The sequence below is a fragment of the Pelobates fuscus genome, chromosome 10 (genome assembly GCF_036172605.1).
Source record: "Pelobates fuscus isolate aPelFus1 chromosome 10, aPelFus1.pri, whole genome shotgun sequence".
Lineage (NCBI taxonomy): Eukaryota > Metazoa > Chordata > Amphibia > Anura > Pelobatidae > Pelobates > Pelobates fuscus.
The window spans coordinates 98971098-98988908 of record NC_086326.1 but is presented as its reverse complement, the minus strand read 5'-3'; the positions used below and the strand labels follow the sequence as shown (position 1 = coordinate 98988908).

The window sequence follows — 17811 nt, the reverse complement described above, 5'->3', positions numbered from 1 at the left end:
AAGCAGTACAAAATATTGTCACGTTTGGTTTGTTAAACGTTTTCTTTCAGTGATTTCTCAAAGAGGAGTTAGATAAAGAATAAAACTTGTAGCACAAACAACATTTTAAAAACTGCCAAATGTATGTTGTTAACTTTTTGTGATTGTACCCATTTAAACGTAGTATTTTTTTAAAATCCATTCAAATTTGTAGATTGGTTTGATTTTCTCTGGAGTACCATAAACAACTCACTTTAGTGTTAATTTCTCATAGTTCTACCTTTTGTGTCCTGACGTTTGATGCTCACTTCTGTGTAATTCGTTTTCTGTTTAATTATATTGGCTGGTATATTTTCCTCTAACCAGATACCCAACCTGTAATGCTTGCATCAGCAAATGTATGAGGACTTAGTGCTCCTTATCTTGATGGGCTTTCTCTCACTCTCCACAGATTGTGCATGTTCTGAATATGACCTCTGCTAAGATTCTCTCCTTTCTCCTGCTACCCGATGAGAATCTGCTTTCCCTACAGTCTCGTATTGAGAGGGAGACAGATATCAACACCTGTAACCAGGAACTCCTGCTAGAGATGGGTGTATCACTTGACCCACGAAAGCCTGCCTCCCAGTGTGTCATAGATGGAGTGGTGAGCCCCTCAATTCATATCTTAATGTGTTTTTATGTGTATAATGCTGCATGTGTTATGTTTTTTTACATTTATATAAATCTCATTAGTCACAGACCATAGACAGCACAAAAAATACATCTCAAACATGTTTACTTACCCATAATACTAGCTGATTTTACGTTATGTTTTTGTTTTATTTTGATTTATTTGCACTTTTTTAAAATGACTCTACAAAGCAGTTCTATGAAGCACACGTGATTTATTTTTATTTATTTTTTGTTTGTGTTTTCCGCAGAGAGGATGGGATAGTTATATGGTATACTTGTTTGATAAAAGTAAAACGGTTTATGAAGGACCCTTTCAATCCAGAAGCCTGTCAGAATGTGTTAATTACATTGGTAAGTTCATACGATTCTGTTACTGAAAGAGGACTCTGTCTCCATGGGGAAATGTGTTAAATTACATTTAAAGTTTGTTTATATACCCTCTGGACACATTTTGTCAACTCTTTTGCAATTACAGATGTATTTTTATTCTTTTTTTTTTGTCTGTTTCTCATATCACAATAGAAATCTGTCACATGCGTCAGCACTTTTTCAGAGTCATCGTAGAAAACAAATACGCAAGAAACTTGCTATGTGAGATATTTTATGATAGAAAACAACTATAAACATATATAGCATATGAAAGTAGACCTTGCTCATGGGTTACAGCAAGATTAAGTGACTGAAATAGAGGCAGTGTCCGTAGTCTATCCAGCTCTGTGTATTATATCTCTTTTTATTCTCAGCTCTGTTTGTGGTATGGTTATCTCTGCATTGTACTCGGCTCTATGTATTTTATGGATATCTTAATAGACAATAGCATTCTGAAATTTGATTTCCCTTAGAAATGTCCTTATTTTCCATTAGGACATGCATGAAATGATATTGAATAGGAAATATATTAATTGACCAGGCTAGAAATCCTCTATTTTGAGTGAAATAATAATTGTGTCCTTCAAGCTTCATCAAATAATCTTCCGTATGCAGCAATTACAGCCATGCAGACCTTTGGTATTCTAGTTGTCAGTTCAAGGTGACCTGACGAGATTTCACCCCATACTTCCTGAAGTATCTCCCACAAGTTGGATTGGTTTGTTGGGCACTGCTATGTATCATACCATCAAGTAGCACCCATAACATCTCAATAGGCTTGAAATCTGGCGACTATATGGCCACTGCATTAAACCGAATATCATCTGTTTTTCCCTATATAGTTATTGCATAGATTGGAGCTTTGCTTTAGGTCATTGTCCTGTTATAGGAGGGAATTGGTTCAACTCAAGTGACATCCACAGGAAATAGCATAGCGTTGCAAAATTGAGTAATTGTTTTCCTTCTTCAAGGTCTTTTTTTACTCTGTTTAAACATCACACCTTGCCACCAGAACATCAGACTGCCTCTACCATGCTTAATGGATGGTGTAAAACACTCCTCCAGCATCTATTCATTTTGATTTATAGGTGTTCCTCTTTGTGATCCAAACACCTCAAAATGCATCTGTCCCAAACGCTTTTTTTTTTTCTATCTTCCACTGTCCAGTTGTTTTTCCCATCTTAATATTTTCTTTAATAGGCCAGGCTGAGATATGGCTTTTTCTTTGCAACTCTGCCCAGAAGGCTGGTGAGACTGGTGTTTTGCCGGTACTATTTAATGAAGCTGCCAGTTAAAGACCTGTGATGCGTCTGTCTGTTTCTCAAGCTAGACACTTTAATGCAGTGTTTCCCAAACCAGTTCTCATGACCTACCAGCTATCTGGGATTTATGACCTGGACTGTTGGTTGGTCTTGAGGACTGGTTTTGGAAACACTGCTTCCATGTATTTGTCCTCTTGCTTAGTCGTGCACCCACTTGCCTTATATCATGTAGCTGCCATAACAGCTTTGATGCGTCAAGGCATGGACTGCACCAGACCAGGAGTGGGTTCCCAGCAGGACATTGCCTAGAGCATAACACTGCCTCCTGCCTTCTTTCCATAGTGCATCCTGCTGCCATTTCTTCCTCCTAATCTAAAAGAAAAGGTAATTAATTAATTAACCAGGCAACTTTTTTTTTCCATTGATCAGTTTTGATGCTCATGTCACCATTGAAGGTGCACAGGGGTCATCGTGGGCACTCTAAACTGGTCTGTGGCTATGCAGCCCCTTTCACAGCTAACTGTGAAGCACTGTGTGTTCTTACACCTTTCTATCATGGCCAGCATTTAGTTTTCAGAAACAAGACTTGCTGTGTTGGAGATGCTCTGATCCAGTCAACTAGCGATTACTATTTGGCCTTTGTCAAAGTCACTCAGATCTTTTTGCTTGTTACATTTTTTTTTCTTCTTCCAACACATGAGATTCAAAAGTTTCCATAAACCTCTGTATAACCAAAATTAGTTGTGTGCCATGGCATAAAGTTGGCCACCATGTTTAAGCCAACTAAAATTAAAAATATGAGGATTTTTCAATACCAGGTGGATTATCTCATACTTTTTCTTTCTATGTCTCCTGATAAGTTTTCCACTGTGTTTGTATATATAATGTGTGTTATATATACATTTTCATGTAGATAAATGTTTGTAACATTTGTTTCTGTATTGTACCATGTGATGGTCAACTGCCTTATTAAATATAGAGAAAAAAAAACATAAACAGTTTTAAGATTTGGTAATTGGAATTGGACTATGACATTGCCTTACAAAGCTAAACCTCTCATATGAAGTCATTTTTAACTTTATACCACTCTAGCATTTTAACACCTGAAATATAGTTATCAAGTATAAAAAAAAAAACTAACTTGATCAATACACTCTGAACATACAGTTGTGCTTTTTGTTTGTTGTATTCAATCTCTCACTTCTATGTCTTAAACCACCTGCAGTGCAGGACAGCAAAATCCAGTTGCCAATTCCACAACTGCGGAAGGTTTGGGCAGAAGCAGTTCACTATGTTTCAGGACTAAAGGAGGACTACAGCCGTCTCTTTCAGGGCCAGAGGGCTGCTATGTAAGTCTGTACCTCTGATAACCGTTTGATTTTTTTTTTTGATTTTTAAATATTTTTTTTTGTAAATATCATTTTTATTCTTTGGTATTGAGTTTTTAAGATTTAAAACAGTTTGACACGAGGAGGCCATGGCTGGCTGTGCAACTGACCAGACGTATCTAAGAAGAGCTTTCGCTCCGTTATCTTTAAAGGACCACTATAGGCACCCAGACTACATCAGTTTAATGAAGTGGTGCCAATGTAAACATTGCAGTGTCAGAGAAACTGCTATGTTTACATTGAGGGTTAATCCAGCCTATAGTGGCTGTCTCACTGACAGCCACTAGAGGCCACTTCCGTGATTCTCAGTGTGACAATCACACTGAGATGACGCTGTACGTCCATAAGAAAGCATTGAGTAAAAAGATTTACCAAAAAAAAAAAAAAAAAGCATTGAGTAATGCTTTCCTTTGGGCGGTTTGATTATGCGTGCGGTTCTTGCCGCACATGCACATTCGGAGCTGACGTTGGCTGGGGCAGGAGAAGTCACCAGCGCCAGGTGCTGGGTTATGGTAATAGGCTGAAGGGGAGGCACTATAGAGGTCCTTTAAATTGAAAAACACAGAATCTGTGAGATTTACCTGCACAATCAACATTCTGAACCCCCGCAAAGAGAGATGGGACGAAAGCATAGGAAGCTAGCCCATGCGTAGGGCTCCCTCCTATCTGACATACTCTGGTCCTTTGGTAGGCTGCAACAACAGACCCCGACTTAGATGGCGCATGGGAGACCACGAGGCTCCAGCAAGTCGGATGACTCACAGAGAGAAGATTGCTCTACCTCCTTGAAGGCTCCGAGTGGATTATACCGGAGAACAGACTCTGACACTGACAAATCTCATCAACAAAAGGGGATATTAGTAAACTCCTACTTGACCTCTGGGCGGTCTGGAAGGCGGCCCTAGCCGGCGTGCAGACCGAGATCGGGGGTTTAACCCGACTGGTCAGAGAGGGTGAATCTCGTGAAGGAGAACGGTAGGATCAACTGACAGAGACCCGATCCCAGATGGCAAACCCTCTCACTAGAAGTCCAGAGACTTACCCGCATAGTAGCTTCCCTTAAAGCGCGGCATCATCGGAGGAACATCAGGATACGAGATGCGCCAGAGTCGGTGGCCCCAGAAACCCTACTGGAATTTTCAAACAATGTGGTTGGAGTACTATGGGTGAAAGGAGACCACGGAGCTGCGCCAGTAGCGTCGGTATTCCATATTTGGAAGACCCCGACCGACCCTGCTGATGCACCCAGGGATATCCTAGACATTACCCGAGATGTTTCTATTAAAACGTCCATCCTGGCTCGCTCCAGAAATCACCCCACCATCAAGGTGGAGGACTACACAATCAGGATCTTTGACGACTTACCATTCTCTGTCATGTTGGACAGACAAAGATTCATGCCAATGACCAAACTGCTGATGGAACACAGTGTCAGATACCGATGGGGGGAATATTGGGAACCTTGGTGGTACCCCATGGAGATACAATACTGACTTTATCAGCTGAGGAAGATCCAGCGGCCCTCCTGAGTGCCTTGGGATTGACACTTATATCGACCGTGAAGTCTGGGGAAGCTGTAGTCCCAACAAATAAGGCACCCAGTTTGTACATAGGTGTCCATGACCCTTCATAGAACGCCCAAACTAGCTGAAAATTTCTCGGGCTGCCAAAGGGTTTACACAAAACCCATATTCTACCCGTTTGACTACATACTGCCTTCATTATTGTTGATTGATGATATTTTTGTTGTTGATCATTTTTGCTGAACTATTTTATCTGTGATGGCTGTTTACCTATCCTGGCGGGGAGCAAGCAGGAAAGAATGGAGGTACGGAGATTCATGGAAGTATGACTGCAAAGTTGTCGGTTTGAGCTTTGTGTGCATGAATGTCTTCGCCAAAGGGCCCCAGAAGATAGTCTTAAGCCTCCCTATAGTGAAATACCTTACAGAGGAGGGGTGGTGGCTTGGGATCCCCTGGGCACAGTGGTCTAACAGGGACGGGTGGATAACTGTGCCGGACCCAGAGGCCCCGCATGGCTGGGTTTACCTCAGACAGCCAACGGGTTTATATGTAGCCCATATACTTAACCAGTTTGACTACAAGCTATCTTCATTACGGCTGATTACTGTTATGGATTATCTTTTTTTGTTGATTATAATTTTATATGTGTAGTGTAATTACCTATCCTGACAGAAGGCGTGAGCGGGTAAGTGGGGGAGTACGAGGACGCGTGGGACTAGAGATGCAGATTTTTTTTGGTGTGAGTCTTGTGTATATACAAGCCCTTGCCAAAGGATCCAGATAGCAGAGTCCTTAAGCCTCCCTTTATTGAGACACCTAAAAGATGTGTGATGCCCCGGGCACAATAGTCTAACAGGGACGAGTGGATGAATGTTCCCGGTCCATTCCCGCTGACTGCTGTACTAACCTCCACATCAGACACCAGAAGCAGGTAGCTCTGCACCTGGAATTATAACCCACCTTCCATGGAGTACCCCTGCCACTGTGCTTAAACAATGGAGACAGTATACCGAGGCAGAGTGCAGTGTGAGAGTGCTATGAATGGTGACAAGATAAAGGAGAGTCCTTTCAAACACCATTAATTGCTCTGTTTTTGTTTTTCTCAATTATTGTTTATTTTTTGTTTTTGTGATATGTATCTGGTTGTTTTGGTGTTTTTTTTGGGGGGGGGGGGGAGTTGCAGCCCTAATCATCTGTACTACCTTGTGCAATGACATATATTTCTGCATTACCAAAATAAGTGGACACAATCCACATCAAAAATAAAGATTCGTAAATAAAAACAGTTGGACACGCATGTCCCTAGTTTTGACAATTGTCTCTGGTCTTGCTGAACCTGATACCTGACTGTATAGCAGAGCGTGGGACTTGCTGATCCTTGCTTAGCTCTGAATGATAACTAGCCTAATTTTAAGAACAATTTATGAAAAAAAACTTTTCAAGTATAAACAGAATGGCATAAGTTAAGCTACAGTAATTTTCTGGTGACTCCTGACTCTGTGTCTCACCAGGTCATCCCAGATCCCACTTTCCCTGCTAACTGATGACTCAGGACATTAGTGTACCTTCTTTCCATTATTCTCCTCTGGTATTCCCCCTCTACAACAGGGACCCCTTTTTTTACTTATTTGTTCTTTTTTTGTTTCCTCTTTGTCTTCATTAAATGAATAACCAACTAAAACTCTTATCTCACCCGCTCTAGGCTAAGTCTGCTGCGCTACAATACCAACCTCACCAAGATGAAGAACACTATGGTATCTGCATCACAACAACTAGAAGCTAAGCTGCGTTTTTTCAAACAGAGCATCGATATAGACCTGGAACGCTACAGCGACCAAATGGCTTATGGGATCTGTGAGTATAACTTTCAGTAGAGAGGGGCAAAGCCAAAAAGTACCTCTGCAAGAAATGTTAGTAGTTTTTATATTCAGCAATAGCCTTCTACTCCAATTTGCCAGACACTGTATGAAATAATATTGAATATTCACCTTTTCACTATTTGGTGACTAACATAATAGGGTGATCTCTGGCTGATTTCATGTATCAGTTTACTAAACGTAAAGCACATAGCTTTTTCCCTTGAAGAGCATTGCTGTCCTTTATCGTTACATTCTGGTTGTATAGACCTTATGCCAGCTTAAGTATTCTGCTCACTGACGTTCTCTGTGGCTATCCATTTGTTATACGAGTGGGACCTTACAATTTGGAATAGGATGCTTGAACAGAGTACTAGGATGGCACAAACTCAATCCAGAAGGATTTCATTTTAGTTTTTTTGGTCTCTTATTTGTGCGAGTGTATATATATTCGGGGCATTCAACAACTACTGGCAAAGTTTGGTGACACTATTTTTATTTATATTCATCAGCTTCAGAAAAGATGCTGAGGGCCTGGAAAGAAATGGAAGATAAAGCAGTCACGTGTACAAAGGTATTCTTTTTGTGTGTGTGTATATACATATACAGGTATATGTAGATAGCAAACAATAGTTATTTTATACATTACATTTATAAATTTAAACTTTTAATATTTAAAAAAAACTTTAGCCAGATTTCAATCTGTTATTTTTGTCATTCTGCCACAGGCTGGTCAGATTAGTTTCTTGGATGAGCAGATCATGGAGCTTCATACAGAGATTGTGGAACTGCAGAGGAGTCCATATGCACGCAGACAAGGAGATGTGATGGACCAATTGTAAGGAAAATGATTTTCATTTGTTAATGAAGTGGTTCTTGAGCAGTAATAGTAATTCTGAACATCGTTGTCAATGACTGTATGACGTAAATTACATATACCGTTTTATTAATCCAGTCGAAACCACGTTTTTTTAGTTTAAGGGATAGGATGCTAATGTTTTTTTGATTTAAGGTGTTTTCTAGTGAATTTTTATTTTCTATTTTCAGAGAAAAAAGAGCCATAGAACTATACAGACAACTGAAGCAAAGGAATTCTACTCCAGGTATGTAAGCGTTTACGGTTTACCCATGTTGTTTCTAATCTTGTAATGCCCCAATGCATTATCGTTTTTCCTGTCTCAAAGTTTGTTTGATGGGCAGTTCATTTGTTGAGAAACAAATCAATCTGTACCACAGTTGCTACGCATATGTTTCATACATATTCATGCTCTGCTGTACATTACTAGTTATGGATCCTATGTTATGATCATATGTCATAACACAGCTGGTAAAAGAGCTCAACTCCTCGTTCACACTAGTCAGCAGTTAGACCGTTCACAATGATTGCATACACACTCAGAGGGCCCTGCTAATGTTGGATTAAAGCAATTGCCTCTTAAACAGTAGTGTACAATTATCAAAAAGGAAAGCGTTTGTAGTTTACATTTATCTCTTGTTTGTGGTTGGTTTGCAGATAATGCCTACTGTGACAGCACTGAAATGGTGAAGATAATTGTGCAGATGGTGCAAAGCCAGGACAGAGTACTGAAAGAGCTATTTGGACACCTAAGGTATACCTGCATTTTTTTAAAGTCTGAGAAATTAGAATCCTAAAACATAATGCCTCTGTCATTCACATGGAGTGCCCATGTATGGTGTTAAATTAAGGAACCTATCATGCCGTAGTCACAAAAATGTATATATTTGGGCTGTAGATCAGAACCCATTAAGTCTGCCCTTATTACATGTTGTTTTTTTGTTTCTTTTCTTCATATTCATTGATCTAACTTTGTTCCCACAGCAGGCTTTTGGGATGCAAGCAAAAAATCATTGTTCTGCTTCCCCAGATCGAAATGACTGTGAATAGAATTAAAGAGGCAGACAGTTCCCTCATGCAAATGCAGGCAAAGAGGCAGAGAGAAATCTGGCACCTTTTGAAAATTGCTTGTGTAAGTCTTGTTCTCAAAATTGGACCGATGATCCTGTATATTGATGCATAAAACATACGTTTCAGTAGTGTATGCATATATATGTATGTATGTACTTTGCGGTAGTAACATCATCACTGCAGGTTTGTGATTTCTGTGGGAAAAGCAAGTCTTATGGCTTGACTGGTGTGCAGATTTGTGTTTACCATTGTATTTTTTATATATATATATATATTTTATTTATTTTTTTTATTGTCTGACAAATCACCACAAAACGGCAGAAGGAAAACACCATACATAAAAAAAAAAGTGTTTTTTTTAATTAAATCTAAGGATGGTCCTGATTGTGTGAGGTAATCGTAAAACATACATTGTTTATTGTAGTTGTTGTGTTTGTTTTTTAATGTCCTTTTAACCCCTTAAGACCGCAGCCAAATGTACAAGTTGTGATCCAAAAAAAACGTAAACAAAACCTGGCATTTGCGCTACATGTCTGTCCAACCGTAATTCACCTCTTTCATATTAAATGCACCCACACTTATTATATATCATTTTATTCAGGGGAAACAGGGCTTTCGTTTAACATCAAATATTTAGGTATGGAACATAATTTAATATGAAAAAAATGAGAGAAAATAAGATTTTTTTTAATTTTTTTAGTTCTACGTGACATTCTAACTGTGAATGTCATAATACTGTTTGCTTTTACTGCAATAAAATACACATATTTGTATTCAGCGATGTCTCACGTGTAAAACAGTACCCCCTATGTACAGGTTTTATGGTGTTTTGGGAAGTTACAGGGTCAAATATAGCATGTTACATATTTCAGTTTTTTCACATTGAAATTCGCCAGATTGGTTACGTTGCCTTTGAGACCATATGGTAGCCCAGAAATAAGAATTACCCCCATGATGGCATACCATTTGCAAAAGTAGACAACCCAATGTATTGCAAATGGAGTATGTCCAGTCTTTTTTAGTTGCCACTTGGTCACAAACACTGGCCAAAGTTAGTGTTAATATTTGAAAATGCAAAATACTAATTTGAACACAAATTTTGGCCAGTGTTTGTGACTAAGTGGCTACTAAAAAAAAAAAAAAACATACCCTATTTGCAATACCCTGGGTTGTCTACTATTGCAAATGGTATGCCATCATGGAGATAATTTTCATTCCTGGGCTACCATACGGTCTCAAAGGCAACCTGGCGAATTTTAATGTGAAAAAACTGAAACGCAAACCTTATATTTGACTCTGTAACTTTTGAAAACACCATAAAACCTGTACATGAGGGGTACTGTTATACTCAGGAGAATTCGCTGAACACAAATATTAGTGTTTCAAAACAGTAAAACGTATCACAACAATTATATCGTCAGTGTAAGTGCCATTTGTGTGTGAAAAATGCAAAAAATGTCACTGTCACTGACGATATCGTCGTTGTAATATATTTTACTGTTTTGAAACACTAATATTTGTGTTCAGCGAAGTCTTCCGAGTAAAACAGTACCCCCCATGTACAGGTTTTATGGTGTCTTGGAAAGTTATAGGGTTAAATATAGTGCTAGCAAATTAAATTCCCTATAGTTTCAGCATGGGTTGTCAGGCAGGTCCCGCTAATTGTAATTAATAAAATGACCTAATTATGTAAAATTATTACATAAATATATGCGTAGAATTATTATATATATATAGGTGTGTATATATATATATATATATATATGTGTGTGCATATATATGTATATAATTTTTTTTATTATTTTTATTTATATATAGGTATATATTTAGTGATATATACGTATATACTTATGTATATAGATATATATATTATTTCGTTCTACATGTATTTTGATATCAATATATATATATATTAATTTTAAAATACAGTTAGAACGAAATTTCGCATGTTTACATATTTTTTATCTATTTATTTTGTATTTTTTTAATTTTTTTTTAACGTATTTATATATTTATTTTTTATTATATATAAATATATATATAATAAAAATTATATATATATTTAATCAATATCATTGTACGTGTATTTTGATATTAATATATATATATATATATATATATAATTATGTATATATTAATATTAAAATACATGTAGACAGTGTATGTATATTTATGTGTATATGTGTATATATATACTTAGATCATATATATAATAAATATATATATGATCGAAGTATATATAATCTTATTTTTACACTGCTTTAACGGATTTTATTTGAATTTCAGACAGCAGGGGGAGTACCTGTCATTACAGGCACTCCCCCTGCTGGCACTGCCTTGGACGGCTATGCCGTCCATGTGATCGCGGGGTCCTCGCAAGGACCTCGCGATCACATGGCCCTGGGGGGCCGAAGAGGATGGAGGGGGACTCCCTGGGCTCCCAGGTAAGTCCCCCATACCGCGATCGCCGGCGTGGGATCGCCGGCGACCGGGTAAGTACATAAGACCGCAGGACGTTCTATGCCGCCCTGCGGATTTTAGAGCCATCTAAATAAGGACGGCATAGTACGTCCTGCGGTCTTAAGGGGTTAAAGATGTTTTTTGTAGGGTTTCCCTATGGAAGTTATTGATACTTTTTACGATAATCACTGTTTATCAAGTATTTTTCTTTACAGAAAGACAAAAAAAAAGAAACACAAAATCAAAAACTGTGGGTGATACAATTTCAGATAATAATTTTTCAGGTTTTAATCACCTTGCATTCATTCCATAGGCAGGGTACTTGATCAAAAATAAACATATCGTTAAGAGTATTCTACCCATTTTTTTTTATCCCTTCGTTGATTTATTTTTCTTTTTTTTTTTTTTTTTTTTTTCTCTTTTCCTTTCCTCTTGCATACCCATCTATAAATCCATGCGCTCAAAAAGAGAGAAAAGAAAAACTGAATTTCTAAGTACAAAATTAATTCAATTATTCCCTCCGCTTGTTTTCCTCTCAGTTCACACAAATCCACAATTATCCAACCCAAAATATGTACAGTCGCACATTTACATATATATATACATGAACATCAATACATACCCTCATATAACCATACAGGTACATATTTATCAGTTACCTCCTATGTTCTTATTCTATCCTATCTGACTAGTTTCTATTTTCTTTCTTTTCTCTTTCACGGTTATATTTCTCCCTAATCCCTTCTTTGTATAATAGTAATGTGAAAATTTCTCATTATAGTGTACCTCTCCTTTACTTTCCTTTTTCCAGCCAGTGGCCTTTTACCGCTGAGATATGAACTTGTGCCATAGACACCAAGTTTGGGCGTTTTTGGGTCTAGCATTTGAAAGAGTTGCGATCTTAAATTCTGCAGCCTCAATCTCACCCACTTTGTCCAGCCAGGTCTGTACGGTTGGGGATTCCCTAGATTGCCAATATAGTGGGGTTAAAATCTTAGCAGCATTTAAAAATAATCTTAATATAGATTTCTCATACTGTGCTATTGAGAAGCTTCTGTGGTGTAGGAGGATATTCTCGGGCTGAAATAGTGTTTTTTTCCCCTATATTTTTTTTCCATAACTACTTGTACCCCTTCCCGGAAATGTGTTATACCCCTACAATGCCACCATATGTGCAGGTGTGTTCCATCGTCAGCACATTGATGACTGAATGGGAAAAAATGTATGTAAACTCTTTGGTATGCAGTGCCAGAATGAGATTTTAGATTTATTTCTTGAGATTTAGGGCAAACCGTATTATAGTGATTACGTGTCAAAATCTTTGACCATTGTTCTTCTGAGAATGTAATCTCCAGAGCCTCCTCCCATCTCCTTTTAAACAGTTCTCGACTGATATTGTGTTCTTCCAGCTGGTACATTGTTGATATTCCGTGCGTGACTAACTCTCCCCTACTACATAAATCTTCAGATTTTGTGGTGCATCTATTCAGTAAATGTTCCTTTGGTATAGATTCATAGAAATGTTTAATTTGAGTATATCTGTATTTTTCAATAATTGTAGGTGTACGATTATTTACCAGTTCTTCCTATTAAGTATTGATACCTGATTTGGCCAAAATAGAATACAAAATCCTGGTTTTAGTGTAACTTACCAATAATGGTTTTGTTTAATTTGTTCATTGTGACTGGATTTGTGCCTGCTACAACATGAACAGAACACAGCATCATCTTTAAGTAATTTTCTCTTTCCCAGACGCAAAGTTCCGCCCGTTCTTTAGGAGGTTCCAGTATAGAAACATCTGCAACTTCTAGGACCACCGGCTGGCCTGATAAAAGCCTTCCTCAGCCACTTTCCTCAATGCTAATATCCAAAGAGAAGAGCAGGTAAGTCCCGAGTCAGTCTGTCCACCATCTGCTTTGTCACTGTTTTCTGTGTTTAGCTGTGTCATTTCAAACTTGGGACTGAAAGGAAAGGCAAGACTATCAGACTTCCAAAGTAGTTGTGATGTCTAAAGTGAGAGAATAAATTAATTGGTCGTCTGCTTTGACTCGGCACTCCCCACTTTTGAATATGTATAGTTTCCCCACTCTTGGATGCATATAGTTGTAATTCTCACCATGGGGTATATGAATAAAACAAGAAATAAAATATAGTGCTCACTGTATACAAGAAGATCTTAAAATAATAATAAATGTGCTCATTGATGTAGAGCAAAAAGTTAGTTATAAAAATTCACAAATTCAATTTAATACTGCTCAAAAAACAAAATAAGTCATGTGACTTCATAGTTGCGTAATCAAGTGATTTGCATACAATGTTTAAAGGAACACTATACTCACCTAAACAACTTTAGCTTAATGAAGCAGTTTTAGTGTATAGATCATTCCCCTGCAATTTCACTGCTCAATTCACTGTTTCCATTTATGCAGCCCTTGCCACACCTCCTCTGGCTATGATTGACACAGCCTGGGGAAGGGGGAGGGGGGGGGGGGGAGAGGGGGGGGGAGCGTCAGAAAGCTGTTACTTTCCTTTCCTTCAGCTCCCCTGTGTAAATCTCGCGGGTCCCGCGGCCGTCAGACCGTTGCCACAGGTTACTATGGCAACGCTCGGCGCGCAGACAGCGAGATTTACACAGGGGAGCTGCTGAGAGGAAAGTAACAGCTTGCTGCCCCTACCCCTCCCCCCCCCCCCCCTGCTCAGTACATGCCACTGGACCACCAGGGATTAACATATCCCCCCTCCCTGGCCAGGTAACAAGCAGGGAGAGGGGACAAAAAAAAAGTTTATAAAAATAAATATTACATTAATAATATTAAAATATTAAAAAGGCCCTCCCCCCCACCCAGTTTACACACACTCTGCATTCACACAAACACACACTCTGCATTCACACAAACACACACTCTGCATTCACACAAACACACACTCTGCATTCATTATATACACACTCTGCATTCATTATATACACACTCTGCATTCATTATATACACACACTCTGCATTCACTATATACACACACTCTGCATTCATTATATACACACACTCTGCATTCATTATATACACACACTCTGCATTCACTATATACACACACTCTGCATTCACTATATACAAACACTCTGCATTCACTATATATACACACACTCTGCATTCACTATATATACACACACTCTGCATTCACTATATATACACACACTCTGCATTCACTATATACACGCACTCTGCATTCACTATATACACGCACTCTGCATTCACTATATACACGCACTCTGCATTCACTATATACACGCACTCTGCATTCACTATATACACGCACTCATATCTACAATATCTCACTATATATATTTTTATTCCTTTTATGTTCCTACATTTGATGATGAGATTTATTTGAAAATCTGCTGCTAGTGTAAGTTGTCAATTTTGCACACTATATCACTTCAAGTGGCTTTTGAAATTTGCACACGTGGATACTTTTTCCACTTAAAAAGTGGTTTTATCACACTGATTGTGCATATGTAAATAAGAGTGAAGTGGACAAGGTTTAAAACCTATTCCATGATGTCAAATGTGGCAGTGCCTGTTTTATTACTTTAATGTTGTCTCTGCATTGTCCTAGGCATCAGGCAGTGTAATGTTTATGGATTTTATATTAAATATAACACTTGTTTTGCTGTGCTGCTAAACCCTCCTGTTAAGGACATGTCTGTTGGTTTGTGTACCTGCCTGCAGGGGGCATTGTCATCCACATATTTTGTATTTTTGCATGACAAAGTTGCTTCAATAGATTGTTCAACGGTTCCAATTCTTGTGAAAAGTCACGTATTAAGAACACACACCATGCACTGTTATGATGCCTACTCACCCAATGTCTCCATTCTCAAATAAACTATAGCTTTTTATCGACACACACATGTACTAATATTTTTTTTCTTCTTCTTTCAACTTGTTCCTCTAGGGAAACCTGCAGGAAAGTGATTGATGAAAACATAACTTATCAGAAAGAGCTCAGCACAGTAATTCTAGCAGCTACGGTGGAACAGGAAAATAGCATAATGGTAAGAATTATAATAAGTAGCAGCTAAGCATTGAACAATTAGATCTGTGGCTGTTTTCTTTTATTGTAAGGCCATAGTTTGGAAGCCCGCTTCATGGACAAAAAAATAAATAAATAAAATAATTTATAATAAACTATATTTTTCCAGATATCACTAATGCGATTTTGAACAGCAGAATAACTATTGGTTATACTATTATTTCTAAAATGAATATATATATATTTTTTTATATTTTATATTATATCTATATACTTTTCATTCTGTTCTGAGATCACCAAGTAAATTAGTTTAGCTCCTGCAGTACCATAGTGTGTTCACAATGCACAGCACTGCTGATGAGCAATGCCTGAGCATGCATATGCATTTGTACGCCATTTCTTTCTTAATGCAAGTGTGTTAATGGGTAAACCTGAAGCATCATGGAGCATCAGTTGCCCAGAATGTGGAAGTGAAGGTAGGTATCATTCACTCACTCCAGTAAATGCACCAATAAAGTTTCCTTATGGGGTGGTAGCTGTTCTTTTCAGATAAATAGCAGTTCTACTTTAACCTATAGAATTAAATTTAAAAAAACAAAAACTCTACCAAAGCTGGTATTCCCAAAATTTACATTTTAATCAAGGATGCGCATTTACAGCATTAGAATAAGATATAAAATACAGGTTTAATATTCATAAAATACTCCAATATTTAGAAAGGCAGTAGTTGCTACAAATAACTGTATCTGTAGCAAAGGCACGAGAGCCAGTGTAAGCATGGTATGCAAGGGTAGAAGTCATGCTTGCTCTAAAGGTCAGGGCAAGAACCTAAAACTTTGATGAGGAAATTACCTTGTTCATAATCCCAAGGACATGCAACTGGAAATGTAAACACCTGGAGAGTTGGAAGATCTGGTGCTGGAGGGGAACGGGTGGCATGCACAGGTCCTCGAGGAACATGAGCGAGCACTAACCTCATTTGAGGTGTACAAGAATGAAAAATGCAAATCACCTCAAATCATATTTACATTTGTGCATACTGCCCCATTAATACTAATATGTGGCTAGTGACTAATATGTGGCTAGGGGATGTTTTATTGACCACTCTACCGTGCCAGTAGTAGTGTTTTATTAATCATAGCTTAATACTGATAGTGAAATGATTATCCTTTTACTAATACAAAAGACCTATAGTTTAATTGTATTATGCAATCTACCAGCAGAGAGTTTATATATCCTGTGATGCTTTCATTCGTGGTGTAGTGAATGCCTAATTTTAATACTTTGCTATGTACCTTCAGAGTATGGATTGGAGCTGGCTTCAGCAGTGATTGGAAGAAGACAAGAAACCTCCAAGAGCAAGACAAAACATGGAGCCGCCTCTCTTTAGTCTAACGAATGTACATCATCTTCTCTTCAATGTGGGATCCATCTCCACCAGAAAGATTCTCTGCATGTGGTGTGAAATATTCAGGGTTCAGATTCTGAAATGATTTGTCTGCCTATGTTTTCTAGTAATGTGGCAGTCTAATTTTCTTATTTCTCTTGCACTTTGCTATGTATAATTTTATTCCATTTTTGTATGAAGTGCAGTGTTTCTAAGTTGCGTATTACAACTGTCAAGTGAAACCACATGCAAAATATGTATGTGTTTTAATTGCCATATGACATTCTATAATGTCATTATTATTTTTTTCCTCTGAGAGGAAGCGAGCTGGCCCCAGGAATATGTAAACTACAAACCTCTCCATAAAGTGGAATTATTTTTTTATTTTTTTTTAAAGATTTTAATTCGTGCCTTAAATTTTAAGAAATTTTAAATTAATATCCCACATAACAATCTGGGCTATTTTTGTGACACTTAACTTTTTGCGATGTAGAGTATGCTGCTGATGTGAGGTTTTAAGAGTTATTCACCAAAGTGAGGATTGTCAAGGAATTTCCAATTTAAGGCCAAAATATTCTAACGGGGGGGGGAGAATTGCCCTTGAATTTGAAATACACTTTGAATATATACTTACCTCTTCCACCTGACCACCCAGGTATTTGGAACTCAATCAAATCAATTTCCCTTTGCTTAGAAAAGCATATTCACTTTTAACACCTGCGATTCCTAAGTAAGCACATGCACACTGTTTCTTTGGAATTGACTGCAATTGAAAGTATATACCAGTTTTGCACTATCCCTCAAGATAGCACCTTCATTAACTGGTACTGAATATTTCACCCAACATGAACTGTATGTGTCTACTGGAACTCTCTCAAACAAAAATCTAAATGTTCCAAGTAAATATGCAATTTAAATATGGTTCTCGATGCCTTTTTTGAGTGAATACCTAAAG

General features: G+C 37.8%; 1 protein-coding gene across 2 annotated transcripts in view; it reads left to right on the top strand.

The window, feature by feature from the left end:
- Positions 1–17447, top strand: part of CHUK (component of inhibitor of nuclear factor kappa B kinase complex) — a 34171-nt gene extending 16724 nt beyond the window's left edge. The window contains exons 10-21 of one of the 2 annotated variants that reach the window (XM_063434338.1): positions 431–625; positions 903–1005; positions 3511–3634; positions 6899–7050; positions 7565–7626; positions 7781–7890; positions 8100–8155; positions 8566–8662; positions 8896–9040; positions 13193–13323; positions 15392–15491; positions 16771–17447. In XM_063434338.1, coding sequence (XP_063290408.1) covers positions 431–625; positions 903–1005; positions 3511–3634; positions 6899–7050; positions 7565–7626; positions 7781–7890; positions 8100–8155; positions 8566–8662; positions 8896–9040; positions 13193–13323; positions 15392–15491; positions 16771–16800 — 1305 coding nt within the window. In that variant the 3' untranslated portion in view covers positions 16801–17447. Of the gene's footprint in view, positions 1–430; positions 626–902; positions 1006–3510; positions 3635–6898; positions 7051–7564; positions 7627–7780; positions 7891–8099; positions 8156–8565; positions 8663–8892; positions 9041–13192; positions 13324–15391; positions 15492–16770 lie in introns of both variants that reach the window. The other variant, XM_063434337.1, reaches the window with a different exon arrangement.
- The last annotated feature ends 364 nt before the right edge of the window (positions 17448–17811 follow it).